The 20,214-nt window shown below is 44.3% G+C and overlaps 2 protein-coding genes across 2 annotated transcripts; one reads left to right on the forward strand and one right to left on the reverse strand.

Annotated features, from left to right (window-relative positions):
- Positions 1-11,442: 11,442 nt before the first annotated feature.
- Positions 11,443-12,524, reverse strand: RNF113A (ring finger protein 113A). The gene has a single exon (XM_055267694.2). The coding sequence runs from the start codon at positions 12,522-12,524 to the stop codon at positions 11,493-11,495; it is 1,032 nt and encodes a 343-aa protein (XP_055123669.1). The 3' UTR covers positions 11,443-11,492.
- Positions 12,525-12,785: 261 nt separating this feature from the next.
- NDUFA1 (NADH:ubiquinone oxidoreductase subunit A1) lies at positions 12,786-17,894 on the forward strand. Its single transcript, XM_055267707.2, has 3 exons — positions 12,786-12,924; positions 14,510-14,599; positions 17,721-17,894. The coding sequence occupies exons 1-3, from the start codon at positions 12,823-12,825 to the stop codon at positions 17,739-17,741; spliced, it is 213 nt and encodes a 70-aa protein (XP_055123682.1). The 5' UTR covers positions 12,786-12,822; the 3' UTR covers positions 17,742-17,894.
- Positions 17,895-20,214: the final 2,320 nt, after the last annotated feature.

The raw sequence follows: 20,214 nt of genomic DNA on the forward strand, positions 1-20,214 counted from the left end.
TAACGAACAATATAAGGAATTCAGTCACATGGGAAACAGAGATGAATTTCTCAATTAAGAAAAGTTTTTAGTTTAAAATTGGTAGCTGAGCCTTGGAGGAGTGACATTAGATTCTGAGGGAGAATACAAGTTGAGTATGCCTTATCTGAAATGCTTCAGGCCAGAAGTGTTTTGGATTTCAGAAGTGTTTCCAATTTTGGAATATTTGCATATATGTAACGAGATAACTTGGGGATGGGACCCGAGTCTCAACATGAAATTCATTTATGTTTCATATGCCCCTTATACACAGAGCCTGAAGGTAATTTTAATTTTTTCCTTGGAGACACTGAATAAACTGTGTGTTGTGTGCCTGTGTTTTGTCTGTGGCCTGTCCCACGAGGTGAGGTGTGGAATTTTCCACTTGTGATATCATGTCAGTGCTCAAAAAGTTTCAGATTTTGGAGCATTTCAGATTTTGGATGCTCAAACTGTACCACACATGTAAACTTTATTTATTTATTTATTTATTTATTTATTTTTGAGATGGAGTCTCACTCTGTTGCCCAGGCTGGAGTGCAGTGGCATGATCTCGGCTCACTGCAGCTTCCACCTCCCAGGTTCAAGCTATTCTCCTGCCTCAGCCTCCCAAGTAGCTGGGATTTCAGGCGCCAGGCATGGGGCTAATTTTTGTATTTTTAGTAGAGACGGGATTTCACCATGTTGGCCAGGCTGTTCTCAAACTCCTAAGCTCAAGTGATTCTCCCGCTTCGGCCTCCCAAAGTGCTGGGATTACAGGCATGAGCCACCGCACCCAACCGCACACATGTAAACTTGTAAGTAAATCCAGTAAGCTTTAAAAATCCTGAAGTTGTGTAATTTTCTCAGGGGAATAATTTTACAGGTATAAGCGTAGAAAATTATCAGTTAATTCTATTTCTGTAATGTAGACTTAGAAAGATCCTATGTACCGAGAGTGAGATGAAATTTGGACAAAAGGAGACTTATGGACTTTCAAAACAACAAAACAATCATGATCAAAGCTTATTTTTGCCCTGTGCTGGGCACTTTGTGTGTGTTAACTTGGTTAGTCCTCACACCAGCCCTATGAATTGGGTACTGTTGTTTTCCCTATTTTGCAATGAGTGAAATTAAGACATGTGGTCACTCAAACCCAGAATTACATGGCTAGAAAGTAATACAGCTGATTCATAGATCTAAATTACATCTCCAAGGCTGGTAGTTAAAAAAACAAAACAAAACAAAACGAAAACCCTAAATCCTGTGAGTTTGTGTAGGGGCTATTAAAAAAAAAACTAGAAAAAATTATAGAGTTATCTTAAAAATACTGGTAAATTCTCAGATGTAAAACTAATGTTAATAAAATTAATAAAATGTTTGCTACATTACAAAAATATGAAGAGATTATTTATGTCAAATGTTAAATGCAGTAACACATTATATGGATATGAAAGTAAGGAGGCTGGGCGTGGTGGCTCACGCCTGTAATCCCAGCACTTTGGGAGGCTGAGGCGGGTGGATCACCAGGTTAGGAGTTCAGGACCAGCCTGGCCAACAGAGTGAAACACCATCTCTACTAAAAATACAAAAATTAGCCAGGTGTGATGGCACGCACCTGTAATCCCAGCTACTTGGGAGGCTGAGGCAGGAGAATTGCTTAAACCTAGGAGGCGGAGTTTGCAGTGAACCAAGACCATGCCATTGCACTCCAGCCTGGGCAACAGATTGAGACGCCATCCCAAAAAAAAAGGCTGGGCACAGTGGCTCACACCTGTAATCCCAGCACTTTGGGAGGCCGAGGTGGGTGGATCACAAGGTCAGGAGATTGAGACCATCCTGGCTAACATGGTGAAGCCCCGTATCTACTAAAAATACACAAAAAATTAGCTGAGCGTGGTGGCGCACACCTGTAGTCCCAGGTACTCGGGAGGTTGAGGCAGGAGAATCACTTGAACCCGGGAGGTGGAGGTTGCAGTGAGCTGAGATCGCGCCACTGCACTCCAGCCTGGGCAACAGAGCAAGACTCCGTCTAAAAAAAAAAAAAATAGCCAGGCGTGGTGGTACACGCCTGTAATCCCAGCTACTTGGGAGGTTGAGACAGGAGAACTGCTTGAACCCAGGAGGCATAAGTTGCAGTGAGCCGAGATCTTGCCATTGCACTTCAGCCTGGGTGACAGAGTGAGACTTCGTCTCAAAAAAAAAAAAAAAATTAAAACAAAAGAAACGAATTAGATTAAAGAAAGCTCTGATATATAGAGCTCTTAAATCCCTCAGAATTTCCTGGGTCATAGTAGCATCTTTTGTTTTAATGATGTGACTCTTGGTGGGATCCTGGATAGCCTCAGGATGGGGGCTGGTTGCCAGGGGAACAATCATGTAATTAGAGGGTTGGAACTTTCAACCCCACATCACCCCACAAACCTAGACCTCTGGGGAGGAGCGAAAGGCTGAAGGTTGAGTTGATCACCAATGGCCAGTGATGTAATCAATCATGCCTATGTAATGAAGCCTCCATAAAAGTCCAAAAGGACTGAGTTCTGAGAGCTTCTGGCTAGCTGGACATGAGTTACCTTGAGGGTGGTTCTCTGAGAGAGAGAACATGGAAGCTCTGGGCCCCTTCTCACATGCCTTGCCCTACACAGCTCTTCTATCTGACTATTTGTCTATATGCTTCGTAATATCCTTTATAATAAATGAGTAAATTTAAGTAAAGTGTTTCCCTGAATTCTGTGAGCTACTCTAGCAAATTAATGGAACCTGAGGAGAGGGTAGTAGAAACCCCTGATTTATAGCTGGTGGGTCAGAAGTATAGATGACAACCTACTACTTACTATTGACATTTGAGGTGGGGGGCAGTCTCATAGGACTGAGCCCCAAATCTATGTATAGGATCTATGGGATCTGATGCTATCTCCAGGTAGGCAGTGTTGGAATTGAATTGATTTAGAGGAGATCCAGCTGATGTCGGCTAGAGAATTGCTTGGTTGGTGTATGTGTGTATTTCCCCACACATTTTGGTGACCACAGGTGAAGTGTTCTGTGTTTCCTTGAGTGTGAGAGTGGGAAAAACACTTTGTTTTGTTTTCCTATCTTTAAAACATCCAAAAATCAATTACTGTTATAGACCATATCAGTAGAATAAAAAGCAAAAACCACATAATCATCTCAATAGATGCAGAAAAAACATTTGCCCCAAATCCAACTCCTTTTCATGATAACAACACTCAACAAACTAGGAATACAGGGGAACTTTTCTCAACTCAGAAAAGAGCATCTGCAAAAAGCTCGCAGCTAATAACATACTTAGTGGTGATAGACTGGATGTTTTCCTCCTAAGACCAGGAACAAGAGAAGAATGTCTAATCTCACCACCTCTATTCAACATTGTCCTGGAAGCTCCATCGATGGCAATTGGGCAAGACAATGAAATAAAATGTATTCAGATTGGAAAGGAAGAACTAAAACTTTATTGGCAGATGACATAGTCATGGTTCATGTACATAGAATATCGTGGTCATGTATATAGAAAATCCTAAGGAATCCACTAAAAAACAACCTGCTAGGACCAATAAATGAGTTCAGCATGGTTCCAGTATATAAGATCAATATTGGAAAAAAATCAATTTTATTTCTATATACTGTTGATGAATAATCTAAAAATGAAATTAAGAAAATTATTCTATTTGCAATAGCATCAAGAACAAAATATTAAGAATAAATTTAACAAAGGAAGTGCAATACTTATTCTCTAAATGCTATAAAACATTGTCAAAAGAAGTAAAAGATTTAGCTGGGCGCGGTGGCTCATGCCTGTAATCCCAGCACTTTGGGAGGCTGAGGTGGGCGGATCACATGAGGCCAGGAGTTCGAGACCAGACTAGCCAAGAAGGTGAAACCCCGTCTCTAACTAAAAATACAAAAATTAGCCAGGCATGGTGGCAGGTGCCTGTAATCCCTGCTACTTGGGAGGCTGAGGCAGGAGAATCGCTTGAATCTGGGAGGCGGAGGTTGCAGTGAGCCGAGATCGTACCACTGTACTCCAGCCTGGGTGACAGAGCCAGACTCCATCTCAACAAAAAAAAAGAAAAAAAAATTAGCCAGGCATGGCGTTGTGCACCTGTAGTTCTAGCTCCTCGGGAGGCTGAGGTAGGAGGATCATTTGAGCCCAACAGTGTGAGGCTTCAGTGAACTATGATCTGGCCACTGCACTCTAGCCTGAGTGACAGAGTGAGACCCTGTCTCTCTCTCTCTATATATACACATATATAAAAAGTTAAACATAGACTTACCATATGACCCAGCAACTACACTCCTAAGTATATACCCAAAGGAATTGAAAACAGACACTCAAACAAATACATGTACACCCATAGTCAGAGCTAAAAGGTAAATGAACAAATATCCATCAACAGATGATTGGATAATAAGCAAATTGTGTTCTATGCATACAATGGAATACTGTTTAGCCATAGAAAGGAAGTACTGATACATACTACAATGTGGATGAACCTTGAAAACTAAATGAAAGAAGCCAGACATGAAAGATTACATATTGCAATTCCATTTATATGAAATATCTAACATAGGCTGGGCGCGGTGGCTTACGCCTGTAATCCCAGCACTTTGAGAGGCCGAGATGGGCAGATCACGAGGTCAGGAGTTTGAGACTAGCCTGGCCAACATGGTGAAACCCCGTCTCTACTAAAAATACAAAAATTAGCAGGGCGTGGTGGCGCGCACCTGTAATCCCAGATACTTGGGAGGCTGAGGCAGGAGAATTGCTTGAACCTGGGAGGTGGAGGCTGCAGTGAGCCGAGATCACTCCACCGCACTCCAGCCTGGATGACAGAGCAAGACTCCGTCTCAGAAAAAAGAAAAGAAAAGAAATGTATAACATAATTAAATCCACAGAGAATGCAGATTGGTGGTTGCCAGGGATTGAGGGGGTTGGTGGAGGGGAGGAGGAAGTGAGGAGCATTTGCTTAATGGGTGTGGAGTTTTCTTCTGGGGTGATGAAAACAATGTTTTAGAACTATATAGAGATAGTAGTTGCACAACATTGCAAATGTATTAAATACCACTAAATTGTTTGCTTTAAACTGGTTAATTTTATGTTATGTAAATTTCACCTCAGCAAATAAAAAAGTGTTTACAGAAAGGTTCAACAGCCAGGCATGGTAGCTCACATCTGTAATCCTAGCACTTTGGGAGGCTGAGGGATGAGGATTGCTTGAGCCCAGGAGTTCCAGAGCAGCCTAGGCAACATAGGGAGACCCCTGTCTCTACCAAAAAAAAAAAAAAAAAAAAAGCCAGGTGTCATGGCCCACACCTGTAGTTCCAGCTACTTAGGAGGCTGAGGTGGGAGGATCACTTGAACCCAGGAGGCGGAGGGTGCAGTAAGCTGAGATTGCGCCACTGCACTCCTGCCTGGGTGACAGAGTGAGACTGCATCTCAAAAAAAAAAAAAAAATCAATATAGTGATTACCTGAGGGTGTGATCCTGAGATCCTGAGGGTGTGATCCTGAGGGTGTGATCTGGAGGGGATCCTTGAGGGGCTTCTTCAGTGTTTTCAGTCTTGTAGTTCTTGACCCGGGTGGTGGTTATGCAGGGGTTCTTCTATAATTATTGGTTCTATTACAAAGTTGTGTTTTATGCACTTTCCTGCCTCAGGCCTTTGTACTAGGTGTTCTCTGTCTGGAATGCTCTTCTCCCCGATATCTGTTTCATGTAGGTCTCTGCCCAAATGTCACCTTACCAGAAGAGGCCCCTCCCTGACTACCATATATAAAATAGCATTCCCCTACACCCCTGCACTCTTAGCCCTTTACCTTGCTTTATTGTTTTTCATAGCACTCATCACAATCTGATATATATATATATATCTGTCACTGTCTCTCATGTACGTTCTTTTTTTTTTTTTTTTTTTTTTTGAGATGGGTTCTCTGTCACCCAGGCTGGAGTGAAGTGGCATGATCACATCTCACTGCAACCTCAAACTCTCAGGCTGAAGGGATCTTCCTGCCTAAGCCTCCTGATTAGCTGGGACTACAGGCACATGCCACCATCCCTTGCTAAGTTTTTTATTTTTTATTTTTTGTAGAGATGGGGTCTCACTTTGTTTTCCAGGCTGGTCTCCAACTCCTGGCCTCAAGTGATCCTCCTGCCTCAGCCTCCTAAAGTGCTGGGATTACAAGTGTGAGCCACTGTGCTCACTTCATGTAAGTTCTATGAAAGCAGGGACTTGTGTGCTTTTGTCATGACTGTATCTCCAGTGCTTAATGCCTGTCATGTAGTGGGTGATCATTACAAATTTATTAAATGAATGTTCACAGCCACCAGTCTAGTCCAGTCTACCATCATCTGATTTGGACCAGTGCACTACCCCCATAACTGATCTCCCTGTTTCATGTCTGGCTTCCTTCAATCCATTCCCCACTCTTCAGAATTATCTTTTTGAAACTCAGATCTGATCATTTCATTTTCTTTTCTTTTTTTTTTTTTTTTTTGAGACGGAGTCTCGCTCTGTCGCCCAGGCTGTGCAGTGGCGCAATCTCGGCTCACTGCAAGCTTCGCCTCCCGGGTTCACGCCATTCTCCTGCCTCAGCCTCCCGAGTAGCTGGGACTACAGCCGCCCGCCACCACGCCCGGCTAATTTTTTGTATTTTTAGTAGCGACGGGGTTTCACCGTTTTAGCCAGGATGGTCTCGATCTCCTGACCTCGTGATCCGCCCATCTTGGCCTCCCAAAGTGCTGGGATTACAGGCGTGAGCCACCGCACCCGGCCATTTTCCTTCTTAAAACCCTTAAAAAAATTTTTTTTTTTGGGACGGAGTCTCGCTCTGTCACCCAGGCTGGAGTGTAGTGGTGCAATCTTGGCTCACTGCAACCTCTGCGCACCCCCCACCCCGGGTTCAAGCAATTCTCCTGCCTTAGCCTCCTGAGTAGCTGGAATTACAAGTGCGTGCCACCACGCCTGGCTAATTTTTGTATCTTTAGTAGAGACAGGGTTTCACCATGTTGGTCAGGCTGGTCTCGAATTCCTGACCTTGTGATCCGTCCACCTTGGCCTCTCAAAGTGCTGGGATTACAGGTGTGAGCCACTGTGCCCAGCTCCCCCCACTTTTTTTTTTTTTTTTTTTTGAGACAGAGTTTTGCTCTGTCTCCCAGGCTGGAGTGCAGTGGCGCAATCTTGGCTCACTGCAACCTCCGCCTTCCAGGTTCAAGGGATTCTCCTGCCTCAGCCTCCCGAGTAGCTGGGATTAAAGGTGCCCGCCAGCACACCCAGCTAATTTTTTGTATTTTTATTAGATACGGGGGTTTCACCATGTTGGCCAGGCAGGTCTCGAACTCCTGACCTCAAGTGATCCGCCGACCTCGGCCTCCCAAAGTGCTGGGATTACAGGGGTGAGCCACTGTGCCTGGCCCTTAAAATGCTTTGATGGCACATTTTTGCCCTTCAGATAAAATCCAAAGTCCTTCACATGACTTGCAAGGTGTCTGCTCTTTGGCCCTGACTACCTCGTCTCTTTTCCCCAGCCACCTTAGACTGCCTTGAGTTTTTAGCTGGAGGCAGTCTCTCACATCAGGGCCTTAGTATATATACTTGTCCCTCTACCTGAGATACTCTTTCTCCAACTCACCTCTCGGGTCTCAGTTTGAGGCTCATTTCCTAGGGGAGACATAGGTGCCCTGACCTCTCAAACTAGGTAAGCTCCTTTAGGGTACACTGCAACCTCATCTCTGCTGGAGCGCTTGCTTCCCTCTACGTATTTAGTTTCTTTTAAATTGTAAGAATAACTATTCAGTTCCCACCTATGAAATGAAGTTGTACCATTTAATTAAAGGTGATGAAAATATTCCTGACCTGTAGAAAATATAATCATAAGCTTGTAAACATGAAAAGTACTTTGAGTACACTATTGATTTAGGTGCTTTTATGGAGTTACGGTCCCTTTTAAGAATCTGCTGAATGCTACGGACTCCAGAATAATGCTCATTTGCAAGTACTTTGTATACTTTTTCAAAATTCACAGACAAGGCTGGGTGCGGTGGCTCACGTCTGTAATCCCAGCACTTTGGGAGGCCAATGCAGGCGGATCACTTGAGACCAGGAGTTCCAGACCAGCCTGGCCAACATAGTGAAACCCCATCCCTACTAAAAATACAAAAAATTAGCTGGACGTGGTGGTGCATGCCTGTAATTCCAGCTACTTGGGAGGCTGAGGCAGGAGGATCGCTTGAACCTGGGAGGCAGAGGTTGCAGTGAGCCGAGATCGCACCACTGCACTCCAGCCTGGGCAACAGTGAGACCCTGTCTTAAAACCAAAAAAAAAAGAAAGAAAAAAAGGATTTACAGACAAGTATTCAAAAACGTCATGTGGAGAGTAGCACACAAACGTCATCTTTCTCTTGCCCTCTCAACTCTTTAAGACTGATTTATGCTCTTAATTGTGTCGCTTCTCTGTTCTACCTCCTAGAATTTAGTCATCAGCAGCATTCTTTCACCTTTTATCATCTGTGTTTTCTCCTGGACATTTTCTCTCAGCTTATATAATAGACAACAACTCAAAGTATATCTTTTTCCATAACACTTTATTCTACTTTTGAATAACTTTTTTTATTTTTATTTTTTAGAGATGGGGGTCTCGCTATGTTGCCCATGCTGTTCTCAAACTCCTGAGCTCAAGTGATCCTCTAATCTTGGCCTCATGAAGTCCTGGGATTACAGGCATGAGCCACTGTGCCTAACCCTGAATAACTTTTTTAGTATAAATTATCAGAAATAGTAAAAAAAATGAACATTTTTTCTGGTTCTTTTGCTACTCATTGCCATATTTCTTTTTTCTTTTCTTTTTTTTTTTTTTTGAGACAGGGTCTCACTCCTGTTACCCGGGTTGGAGTGTAGTAGTGCAATCATGGCTCACTGTAGCCTTGATCTTCTGGGCTCAAGGGATCCTCCCACCTCAGCCTCCTGAGTAGCTGGGACTACAGGTGCACTTCACCACACCTGGCTAAAATTTTTGCTTGTTTTTTGTAGAGACGGAGGTCTCCCTATGTTGCCCAGGCTGGTTTCCAACTCCTGGCCTCAAGTGATCCTCCCATCTCAGCCTCTAAATGTGCTGGGATTACAGGCGTGAGCCACTGCGTCTTGCCTCCGTGACATTTTTCATTTATTTCCTTTTCCTCTGAAGCTTTGTGTAGGACATGACACTTTTCAAAATGCTTTCCTAGGCCAGGTATGGTGGCTCACGCCTATAATCCCTGCATGTTGGGAAGCTGAGGCGGGAGGATTGCTTGAAGCCAGGAGTTTGAGACGGGCTTGGGCAACATAGGAGATCCTATTTGAAATTAAAAGAAACAAAACAGGCAGGGCACGGTGGCTCACACCTGTAATCCCAGCACTTTAGGAAGCCCAGGTGGGCGGATCACGTGAAGTCAGGAGTTCGAGACCAGCTCGGGAGGCTGAGGCAGGAGAATTGCTTGAACCTGGGAGGCGGAGGTTACAGTGAGCTGAGATTATGCCACTGCACTCCAGCCTGGGTGGCACAGCGAGACTCTGTCTCAAAAACAAACAAACAAACAGTCATTATTTAATGTCCAGCTCCATGAGGGCAGGGGCTGTGTCCATCTTGTTCACTGCTAATATCCCCCAGGCCAAGCACAGCACCTGATAGAGAGTAGCTACTCAAAGAATATCTTTAGGCCGGGCGCGGTGGCTCATGCATGTAATCCCAGCACTTTGGGAAGCCGAGGCGGGCGGATCACGAGGTCAGAAGTTCAAAACCAGCCTGACCAATATGGTGAAACCCTGTCTCTACTAAAAATAAAAAAATTAGCTGGGTGTGGTGCTGCACGTCTGTAGTCCCAGCTACTCGGGAGGCTGAGGCGGAGAATTGCTTGAACCTGGGAGGCGGAGGTTGCAATGAGCCAAGATCGCGCCACTGCACTCCAGCCTGGATGACAGAGCAAGACTCTGTCTCAAAAAAAAAAAAAAGAATATCTTTAAACGGATTAATGAATGTGAATAAAAACCACTAACCCAGAATTTATTCTTGCATCTGTTTCGTGGGATTAGCTCAAATTCTAGCCATATCAATAAAATTTACTAATCATTTGGCCTAACTAGCCTCCTGGCCTCTTGTGTTCCATCTCCCTTGTGAGCCATCCTATAGCCGCAACCACAGTAACACTAAAACAAACAAACAAACAAACAAACAAAAAAACCCAAGTCTGATTGTGTTCTCTTCCCAAACCTCTGCTATTTCCCCCGCTGCCTATAGAATACAGTCAACGCTCCTCAGCTTGGATTCAAGGCTTTGGCCCCAATCTCCCTTTTTAAACCTCTCTAGGCTTATTTATTAAGTGCTTATTATATGCCAAGCACTAGGCTAGTCACTGAGTTCATAAACCAGTTGGAGAGACAGGTGCATCGACTAATTTTAATAAGGTGTGATCAGCGCTATTACAGAGACTGGAACACAGATAGTTTCAGGTAATGAATGATAAAATATTATGTTTTTGCCCTCTGCAGGTTCACAAGTTCTGTCTACAATAGCAGTGTCCAATACAGTGGTCAGAGGCATTTCAAGTGCTCAGTAGTGACCTGAGGCTAGTGTCTGCCACACTGGATAGCTGAGCACAGATACTTTTATCATCCATGGATGTGGGGGTTAACTATAGCTGCTTCCAAGACAGCAAGGGAGCCGGGCTCGGTGGCTCACACCTGTAATCCCAGCACTTTGGGAGGCCAAAGCGGGCGGATCACGAGGCCAGGTGATCGAGACCATCCTGGCTAATATGGTGAAACCCCATCTCTACTAAAAATACAAAAAAAAAAAAAAAATAGCCAGGTGTGGTGGCATGCGCCTGTAGTCTCAGCTACGCCGGAGGCTGAGGCAGGGGAATCGCTTGAACCGGGGAGGCGGAGGTTGCAGTGAGCTGAGATCGCGCCACTGCACTCTAGCCTGGGCAACAGAGCGAGACTCCGTCTCAAAAATAAATAAATAAATAAATAACCAAGACAGCAAGGAACATTTCCCATATGTGAAGCCTGTGGTTCTAGCTACCAATTCCCCAAACACAATCCCTCTCTCCCACACCTTGGCTCGGGTATATTTTGTAGTACAGGCTCCCAAAGAAACAATGCATGAAAGTACTTTGTAAACTATTAAGTGATACAGAAATGTGATATAATAAACAGGCTCAGAGGTCTTGCTTTCATCATAGCTTTGGTTATTTCGAGCAAATTATAGCTCTTTTCTCAAACTACTCCCACCCCTATAATTTATGCCAAAGTGTTCTGAAAAGAAACACAGGCAAAATGGTTATCCTAGGGCTAAAAATCCTGATTATACCTACCTTGAAGCTTTTAATCCAGGACCCTACTTCACCACCCGCCTTCTCTGTCACTTTCTCTACAAAGGAAGGACACGAGTTAAGACTTCCAAAAGAACAAAATATTTATTTTTTAAATTTAAGAATTATGGGAAACCTAAGTAATGGGAATTGCATCCTCATCGGGGTCTTCTGGCAAGTCGGAAGCACCACCCTCTCCTGTAGCTCGATGCTTCTCTAGTTTAGCAATCAATTCTTTCGCTGGATTGAAGACGCCATTGGTCTGCTGGTCACAGACATAGCAGCGCGGGGTGGTGCGGAAATGCTGCAGTGCACAGCTCTCGCAGAAATAATGCCTGCACTTGGTGACAACTGGGTTTTGGAAGCTCTGGCGACAGATGAAACACTTGAATGGTATTTCCTCATCATCGCTTCCCACTTCATAGTTTTCATCCTCATAGACACCATAGCGACCCTCATCAAGCTCACGTTCGATCTGCCACCCATGCTTGTAATCTGAACGGTCATGGAGGAATTTGCAGCTGTCTCCGAAGCCGCAGAAGCCAGTCTCTTTGTAGTCCTTACAGATGTCGGGCTGGTAATCCCAGCGCACAGTGGCACGTAGATGCTCGGGCGCTCGGATGGGGCCCTTCCTCACCATCCCGGAAGAAGCATTGCCCATAGACGTATCCTTGGGCTTCATGTATTTCTGGTAATTGTTGATTCCCCGATAGATCTTGTCATCCTCCTTGCCCCTCAGCTCCTCCTGGATCTTCTGGCTGCGCTCAAAGATGGCTTGTGCATCGCGCTCTTTCTCTGTGTCCAGCTCATAGACAGCTGTCGCTCCCATATCCTCTGGTCCCACGGGTTTCGCCGAGCGGGTGGATTTATAAACCACGCCGAGACTCTCGGGCTCATTTTCCTCTTCCTCCTCGCTGCTCAAGTCGCCGTAAGCCGCCTTCTGTTTACCACTGTCACGGGTCTTCTGTATCATTGGATTGTGGGTCACCCGCTTCTTTTCCGGTCGAACCACAGTGCAGCCTTCGTCGCTACTGCTGCCGCTTTCTCCGGGCTCTGGGGCGCTGGCCGGGCGCTTTCTGCGTCCAGCAGCCCCTTTCCGCCCAGGCTTTTTGAAAAGGAAGGTGCACACCTGATCCGCCGCCTTTCCTGGAGAAAGCTGCTCTGCCATTTTAGAGTCCCGAGCTCCGAAACGGCCGTGGCTGCCTGGGTTGCACTCGGCCCCTGCACGTCACTCCACGTTGTGCGCTCCGCCGGGAGTCGAAGCAAAAGACACTGACGGAAGAGGACTGCGAGAGCGCGAGCGCTCGCCTCTCTTGTGCCCTAGCAGATTCCGTCGCTTCTTCCGGAGCCGTACGTGGCACCGCCCCGCTCGCGGGCGGCCGCGGGGCTTACTGGGAAGAGAGGCGAAGCCAGGTCACCTTTCAAGGACCCAGAAGTAGGGTTTTGGCCTGGGTAACGGCGCAGAGATGTGGTTCGAGATTCTCCCCGGACTCTCCGTCATGGGCGTGTGCTTGTTGATTCCAGGACTGGCTACTGCGTACATCCACAGGTTCACTAACGGGAGCAAGGTAAGGCGGCTTCGGCCCGGGGGCCGACTCCACGGGCTGATTTCCGAAAAGGGTGGTGGGCAGGGAGGCCGTCAGCCTGCGAACCCTCTCTCCGAGGTCGGTCCTCTACTTTCTTCCGGTTGCCTAGAAGCCGAGGCTTGCGAAACGAAGTCCGGTCGAAACCACATCCTGCTCTAGTGAAAAACAGCGTTTCTGGGTGTATCAGAGTGGGCCTCAGGGCAGAGTAGCGACGCGGGGGCTGGAAAGGTAGATTAGAAGAGGTGGCTCAAACCTGAGAATCGCTCACTGCAACCTCCGCCTTCTGGGTTCGAGAGATTCTCCTGATTGGGCGCGGTGGCTCACGCCTGTAATCCCAGCACTTTGGGAGACCGAGGCGAGCGGATCACCTGAGGTCGGGAGTTCGATACCAGCCTGACCAACATGGAGAAACCCCGTCTCTACTAAAAATACAAAATTAGCTGGGCGTGGTGGCGCATGCCTGTAATCCCAGCTACTCGGGAGGCTGAGGCAGGAGAATCGCTTGAACCCAGGAGGCGGAGGTTGCGATGAACCGAGATCGCGCCATTGCACTCCAGCCTGGGCAACAACAGCGAAACTCCGTCTCAAAAAAAAAAAAAAAAAAAAAGATTTTCCTGCTTCAGCCTTCCGAGACCACGCCCGGATTTTTTTTTTTTTTTTGGTAGAGACGGGGTTTCATCATGTTGGCGAGGCAGGTCTCGAACTTCTGATCTCGGGTGATCCACCCGCCTTGACCTCCCAAAGTGCTGGGATTACAGGCGTGAGCCGCCGCGACCGGCCACCCTTGATTTTTTTATTCCCCACTTTATCTTGCAAGCCTTTAGGAATTTACTGCAAGATCTTGTTTTTTACGTCAGGATTCATTTTCCCCTCTTCCTAGCCCTTCACATCATCTCTAGAGTACAGAGTATAAATTTATTTACTTTTTGATTTTGTTATTGTTCACGTGTGATCTACAGCTGTTGTTTCTTTTTTTGTTTGTTTGTTTTTGTTTTTGAGACGGAGTCTCGCTCTGTCGCCCAGGCTGGAGTGCAGTGGCGCAATCTCGGCTCACTGCAAGCTCCGCCTCCCGGGTTCACGCCATTCTCCTGCCTCAGCCTCTCTGAGTAGCTGGGACTACAGGCGCCCGCCACCACGCCCGGCTAATTTTTTGGATTTTTAGTAGAGACGGGGTTTCACCGTCGTCTCGATCTCCTGACCTCGTGATTCGCCCGCCTCGGTCTCCCAAAGTGCTGGGATTACAAGCGTGAGCCACCGCGCCCGGCCCAGCTGTTGCTTCTTAGTGTCCCAAAAGGCAACAACTAGATATTTCTTTAAAAAAAAAAAAAAAAAAAAAAGGAAAAATTCATGTTGGTTAAAATAGTGTAAGAAGTCACAGTTACCAACTTAATCCTAAAGTTTAGTGGTCTGATTTTATTTAGGAGATTCTGTTCTTGTACTACTAATTTGCATTTTTATTTAAATGATGATTCCATTTCTCTGGAATGTCCCTTTTAAAAATTGTAATATCCATCAATTGGGTCACTCAGTTTTATAAACTGCAACAATAATTGTCTCTTATTTGAAGGAAAAAAGGGTTGCTCATTTTGGGTATCACTGGAATCTGATGGAAAGAGATAGGCGCATCTCTGGAGTTAATCGTTGCTATGTGTCAAAGGTAAGATGCCACTCTGATGCCAGCCTTTTGCCAGGGTTGAGGTGGGTTCTGGTAATGCCTTGCCAAGGGTCAAACAGTGCTAATATATAACTAGCATTTTCTTATCTACTAGTGAGGTTGGCATCTTTTTACATATTTAATCTTTTATATTTCTTTTTTTTTTTAGTTTTTCTTACTGTCATGTATTTCTTATTCTGTGGATTGTTGCCTATATCCTTTGCCTGTTCTATTGTCTGTCTTCTTCTTTTTGAGCTATAGTTGTTTATATATCCTAGACTTTAATTTTTTGTCTATTTTATATATGACAAACATTTTTCCCAGTCTGCTGTTTGTCTTTTTCACTTTATGATGTTTTTCATCAGGTAGTTCTAAATTTTGATATTCAATGTATCATGTTTTGTTGTTCTGGATTCTGGGTTTTTATGTCTCCCATACAAAGGCCTTTTCTATCTAAGATTATAAAAATACGTTCAAAAAATAAAATAGAGACAGTCTTGCTGTGTTGCCCAGGCTGGCCTCAAACTCATAGGCTCAAGTGATCTTCTTGCCTCAGCCTTCAGAGGAGCTGGGACTACAGGTGTACCACTATACCTGGCTCATAAAAATACATTTAAAAAAAATTTCTCCTAATATTGTTTCTTTAAAAAATCAGTGATTTGGTTACATCTACAAGTCATTTTGGAGTATAATGTGAAGGGAGGATTAACTTTACTTTTTTCCAAGAGGTAGCTAGTTATCGCAATTACCCATTTATAGAACAGTTTAGTAGTCTTAGCTACTCAGAAGGCTGAGGCAGGAGGATAGCTTGAGCAGGGGATCGAGGCTGCAGTGAGCTAGGATCGTACCACTGCACTCCAGCCTGGGCGAGAGAATGACAGCCTGTCTCAAAAAAAAAAAAAAAAAAAAAAAAAAAACCACAAAGCACCTAGTTCATTTTTACTTGTAATACCACTCTGGTAAACTAAATTTCCATGTACACATGGGCCTGTTTCACGGATGTGCTTTTCTATACTCTAGGTCTGCCTATTCCTGCAACAATACTTCATTTAAAGAATTACTATAATTTTATATTTGATTCAATTATGACATTGCCATTTTTGTAGGTCAAAAACGACCAAGCAGTAGCATTTCATAAGGCTCAACCTAATAGTATATTTTTTGTTTTTCTGCGTTTTTTTTTTTTTTTTTTTTTTTTTGAGACAAGGTCTCACTCTGTCACCCAGTCTGGAGTGCAGTGGTGCAATCTTGGCTCACTGCAACCCCCACCTCCCGGGTTCAAGTGATTCTTGTGCCTCAGCCTCCTGAGTAGCTGGGATTACAGGCACCCGCCACCATGCCCAGCTAAATTTTTTTTTGTACTTTTTGGTAGAGATGGAGTTTCACCATGTTGGCCAGGCTGGTTTCCTAACTCCTGACCTCAAGTGATCCGCCCACCTCAGCCTCCCAAAGTGTTAGGATTACAGGCGTGAGCTCCTACTCCTGGCCCTAATAGTATGTTCTTATATTTTGTAGGAGTCGTTTATTCTCATAATTCTTTTAAAAATGTTTACTTTTTAATATTTTCTCCTTCCTCATTTATTCCTCGCAACAAACCTAAGTAAATAGTATTTCCATTTTATAGACAAGGGTCAGAGTGATTAAGTAATATTATAAGGACTCAACCTGGGTGATACACCTCTCAGTGGAGAGGTAGTTGAGAATCTAATCCAATGAACATGATAATAGATATCTACTTATCTGGAGCCATGTTTCTCAAAGTATGGTCCAAGAATAACCATCAGAATCACCTGGCATGTGATTTAGAATTAGGATTTCTAAGAACTGGCTCCAAGGAAGATACAGTTTTAACTTCTCTTAAGGCAGTTCTTCCTGTAATAGTAAACCAAATACCTGGACTATGTTATTTAATACCTAAAAGAAGTGTCATCACTGATGAGTCTTTTTTTTTTTTTTTTTTTGAGATGGAGTCTTGCTCTGTCGCCTAGGCTGGAGTGCAGTGGCATGATCTTGGCTCACTGCAAGCTCCACCCACCAGGTTCAAGTGATTCTCTTGCCTCAGTCTCACGAGTAGCTGGGATTACAGGTGCGCTGTAATTTTTGTACTTTTAGTAGAGACGGGGTTTCACCATCTTGGCCAGGCTGATCTTGAACTCCTGACCTCATGATCCACCCACCTCGGCCTCCCAAAGTGCTGGGATTACAGGCATGAGCCACCGTGCCCGGCGTAATCTTTTAATTTATAGCTTCTGAAGTATTTGGTTGTCAACTTAGTAAGATCCAGTAGGTATTTTGAATAGATAATGTAGTGCTTGTCAGAGAAGGGTTCTGGAGTTGGGGTCCCTGAATTCTGGCTCTGCTAATTCCTTATGGACTTAAGCAGGTGACTTTTAACCTCTCTGAGCCTCTGTTTCCTCATTTGTGAAAAAAATGGAATGAGAATAATAGTATCTACCTCATGTTGGCTGTTATTTTTTAAAACAGATTTTACCTTCTTGTCCTGACTCACTGAGGTGCTTTGTAAGGATCCAGGTGGAGGCCAGGCACAGTGGCTCACACCTGTAATCCTAGCACTTTGGGAGGCCGAGCAGGTGGATCACCTGAGGTCAGGAGTTCTAGACCAGCCTGACCAACACGGCGAAACCCCTTCTCTACTAAAAATACAAAAATCAGCTGGGCATGGTGGCGCACGCCTTCAATCCTAGCTACTTGGGAGGCTGAGGAAGGAGAATTGCTTGAACCTGGGAGATGCAGGTTGCAGTGAGGCGAGATCGCGTCACTGCACTTCAGCCTGCATGATGGGAGTGAGACTCCATCTCAAAAAAAAAAGGATCCAGGTGGTAAAGAGTTGCTTGACTTTAGTTCTGACTGGGAGTCGGGGAAGGTTTGTTTCATATAAAGCAATATGCTGCTGTCAGAAAATGAAAACTAGAAATCATTACAGGTTATTCTTTAGTGATTATAAAATTTAATCTAATGTATTGTTGGAGTTAGAGAAATGTGGGATGTGGAAGCACTCTTTTTAATGACAGAATGCCATTTAATGACACTGGAAATAAAAGTACATGGCATATCTTTGATGGGAACAGACTTGTCACATTCTCCTTTTTAAACTGTTTTTCAGGGTTTGGAGAACATTGATTAAGGAAGCGTTTTCCTGATTGATGAAAAAGATAACTCAGTTATGGCCATCTACCCCTGCTAGAAGGTTATACAGTGTATTATGTAGCATGCAATGTGTTATGTAGTGCTTAATAAAAATAAAATGAAAAAATGCATTTCTTTTTTTTAAATATGTTACACAAAATGAAGCAATCTACCCAATGTAGTCTTTATCACTTAAAACTGGAAGGCAACTGTGAGGCTTGTATAGACATAATGTACATCCATAATGTACATCAAGCACCTGTCTCTGTGCCTAGCAGCTAATACTTCATAAATTGTAGTTGCTACTATTGTAATAGACACTAGTATATTTTATTTAACTTTATTTACTTTTTTAGACAGAGTCTTGCTCTGTTGCCCAGGCTGGAGTTCAGTGGCTCAATCTTGGCTCATTGCAACCTCCGACTCCCAAGTTCAAGTGATTTTCCTGCCTCAGCCTCCTGAGTAGCTGGGATTACAGGCACCTGCCACTGCACCTGGCTAATTTTTGTATTTTTAGTAGAGACGGGGTTTCACCATCTTGGTCAGGCTGGTCTTGGACTCCTGACCCCGTGATCCACCTGCCTCGGCCTCCCAGAGTGTTGGGATTACAGGTGTGAGCCACTGCGCCTGGCCAGTTTTTATATTTTTAGTAGAGACAGGGTTTCACCATGTTGGCCAGGCTGATCTCGAATTCCTGACCTCAGGTGATCCACCCACCTTGGCATCCCAAAGTGCTGGGATTACAGGTGTGAGCCATTTTGCCCGGCTGACAGTAAATTTTACAAACATAGTTTCTTCGGAGATGACTAGGGGAATACAGAAAAAGTATTTTTTTTTCTAGTTCCTTTTCTGAGTGGATCCTACAATGTTTAAAATTCCAGTTGGTTAGGTTTGAGCTGAGAGGGGTGTAAGAAAATAATTCCAGGCCGGGCGCAGTGGTGGTGTGAGACAGGAGAATGGTTTGAAACTGGGAGGCGGAGGTTGCCATGAGCTGAGATTGTGCCACTGCACTCCAGCTTGGGTGACAGTGACAGAGTGAGACTCCGTCTCCAAAAAAAAAAAAAAAAATTCCAGTTGGGATATGTTTAAAACAGATTGCACCTTCAACCTTCATGCATTCTGTATAGTATCTAACAAATAGTATATGCTTAAGTTAATTTTTGTTTTAGTATACAGCAACAGCAATCATTCGGTTTATTAAAATGAGAGTGTACTGAGCACTTGAAATAGAGATGCATGTTCAACGTTAAAGGTAACCAAAGATGAAGATCTGAAAAGATAAAACTAAAGATGGTGATAACTCCATGTGTATAAAGCAACACCACAGATGACACTTCCAGGTGAGAATACTAAGTTGCTTTTCATCGCTTATCCAGTTTAACATTTGATCTGGTTACCTTGAACATGCCTGCACTGTGTGATTGCCATTGATCTCATTTTATAGGGCGGGGCTTATAGAAGGAAGTGGTGTTTAAACTTACAGTGGTGGCTGGATTGTGCCATCCCTTGATCGGCAATGACCTTTTACTTTTTACTGTATAAGGAAAGCCTGGTCATGATTACAAACTTAATAGAACCTGTATTATCATTTAGTGCTTCACAGGCCTTGTGTAATTGACTGTTAGGAGAACTATCCCTGGCCGGGCGGTGGCTCACACCTTAATTCCAGCACTTTGGGAGGCCAGTGGATCACCTGACATCGGGAGTTCAAGACCTGACTGATCAACAGAGAGAAACCCCGTCCCTACTAAAAATAACAAAACTAGCTGGGTATGGTGGCGCATGCCTGTAATCCCAGCTACTCTGGAGGCTGAGGCAGGAGAATTGCTTGAACCCAGGAGGCAGAGGTTGCAGTGAGCCGAGATTGCACCACCACACTCCAGCCTGGGCGACAAGAGTGAAACTGTCTCAAAAAAAAAAAAAAACAACTATCCCTGGAAAGGAAGAAAGAGGGCAGGTAGTACACCTAGGGAGTTGTGGATACAGAAGATGTGTTGAAAACATGACTGATCTATTACTACTTTTATTGATTTTTAGGTCTGTTATTTCTCCATTTTGCCTGTAGGCAGGGATCATCCCCTAAACTTTTATCTCCTTAGACGACTGTCACAGCTACACAGCTGTATAGTGAGGGGCTACAAAATGACAGAGTTGGTTAGGTTCACGGTTAGAGTCCAAATTCTTCACTGCCCTTTTTTTGTAGCATCTGCTGTGAAATTGAGCTTTATTTTTGTACTCTACTGCTAGGGGGTGAACCAGATTAAAGCACTTTGAAGATAGAAGATTTAATGGTGGATTTCTTTTCTTTTTTCTTTTTCTTTTTTTTTTTTTTTTTTGCAAGTGCAATTAGAAGGGTTTTCTTAAGCAGCTCTAACTGATGTGGTAAAGCTACTGATGTCAGATCCATCTGTCACCAGCTCTTAAGGCCTGTTAAAATGCTGCTTAGGAAACAATCCCATTTGCTCGGTTTT

The sequence above is a fragment of the Symphalangus syndactylus genome, chromosome X (genome assembly GCF_028878055.3).
Source record: "Symphalangus syndactylus isolate Jambi chromosome X, NHGRI_mSymSyn1-v2.1_pri, whole genome shotgun sequence".
In the NCBI taxonomy this organism is placed as follows: Eukaryota; Metazoa; Chordata; class Mammalia; order Primates; family Hylobatidae; genus Symphalangus; species Symphalangus syndactylus.

Coding starts and splice junctions, on each gene's coding strand:
- RNF113A (XM_055267694.2), bottom strand. CDS start 12,524: ATGGCAGAGCAGCTTTCTCCAGGAAAGGCGGCGGATCAGGTGTGCACC.
- NDUFA1 (XM_055267707.2), top strand. CDS start 12,823: ATGTGGTTCGAGATTCTCCCCGGACTCTCCGTCATGGGCGTGTGCTTG. Junction 12,925..14,509: donor GGTTCACTAACGGGAGCAAG/GTAAGGCGGCTT, acceptor TCTTATTTGAAG/GAAAAAAGGGTTGCTCATTT. Junction 14,600..17,720: donor ATCGTTGCTATGTGTCAAAG/GTAAGATGCCAC, acceptor ACTGTTTTTCAG/GGTTTGGAGAACATTGATTA.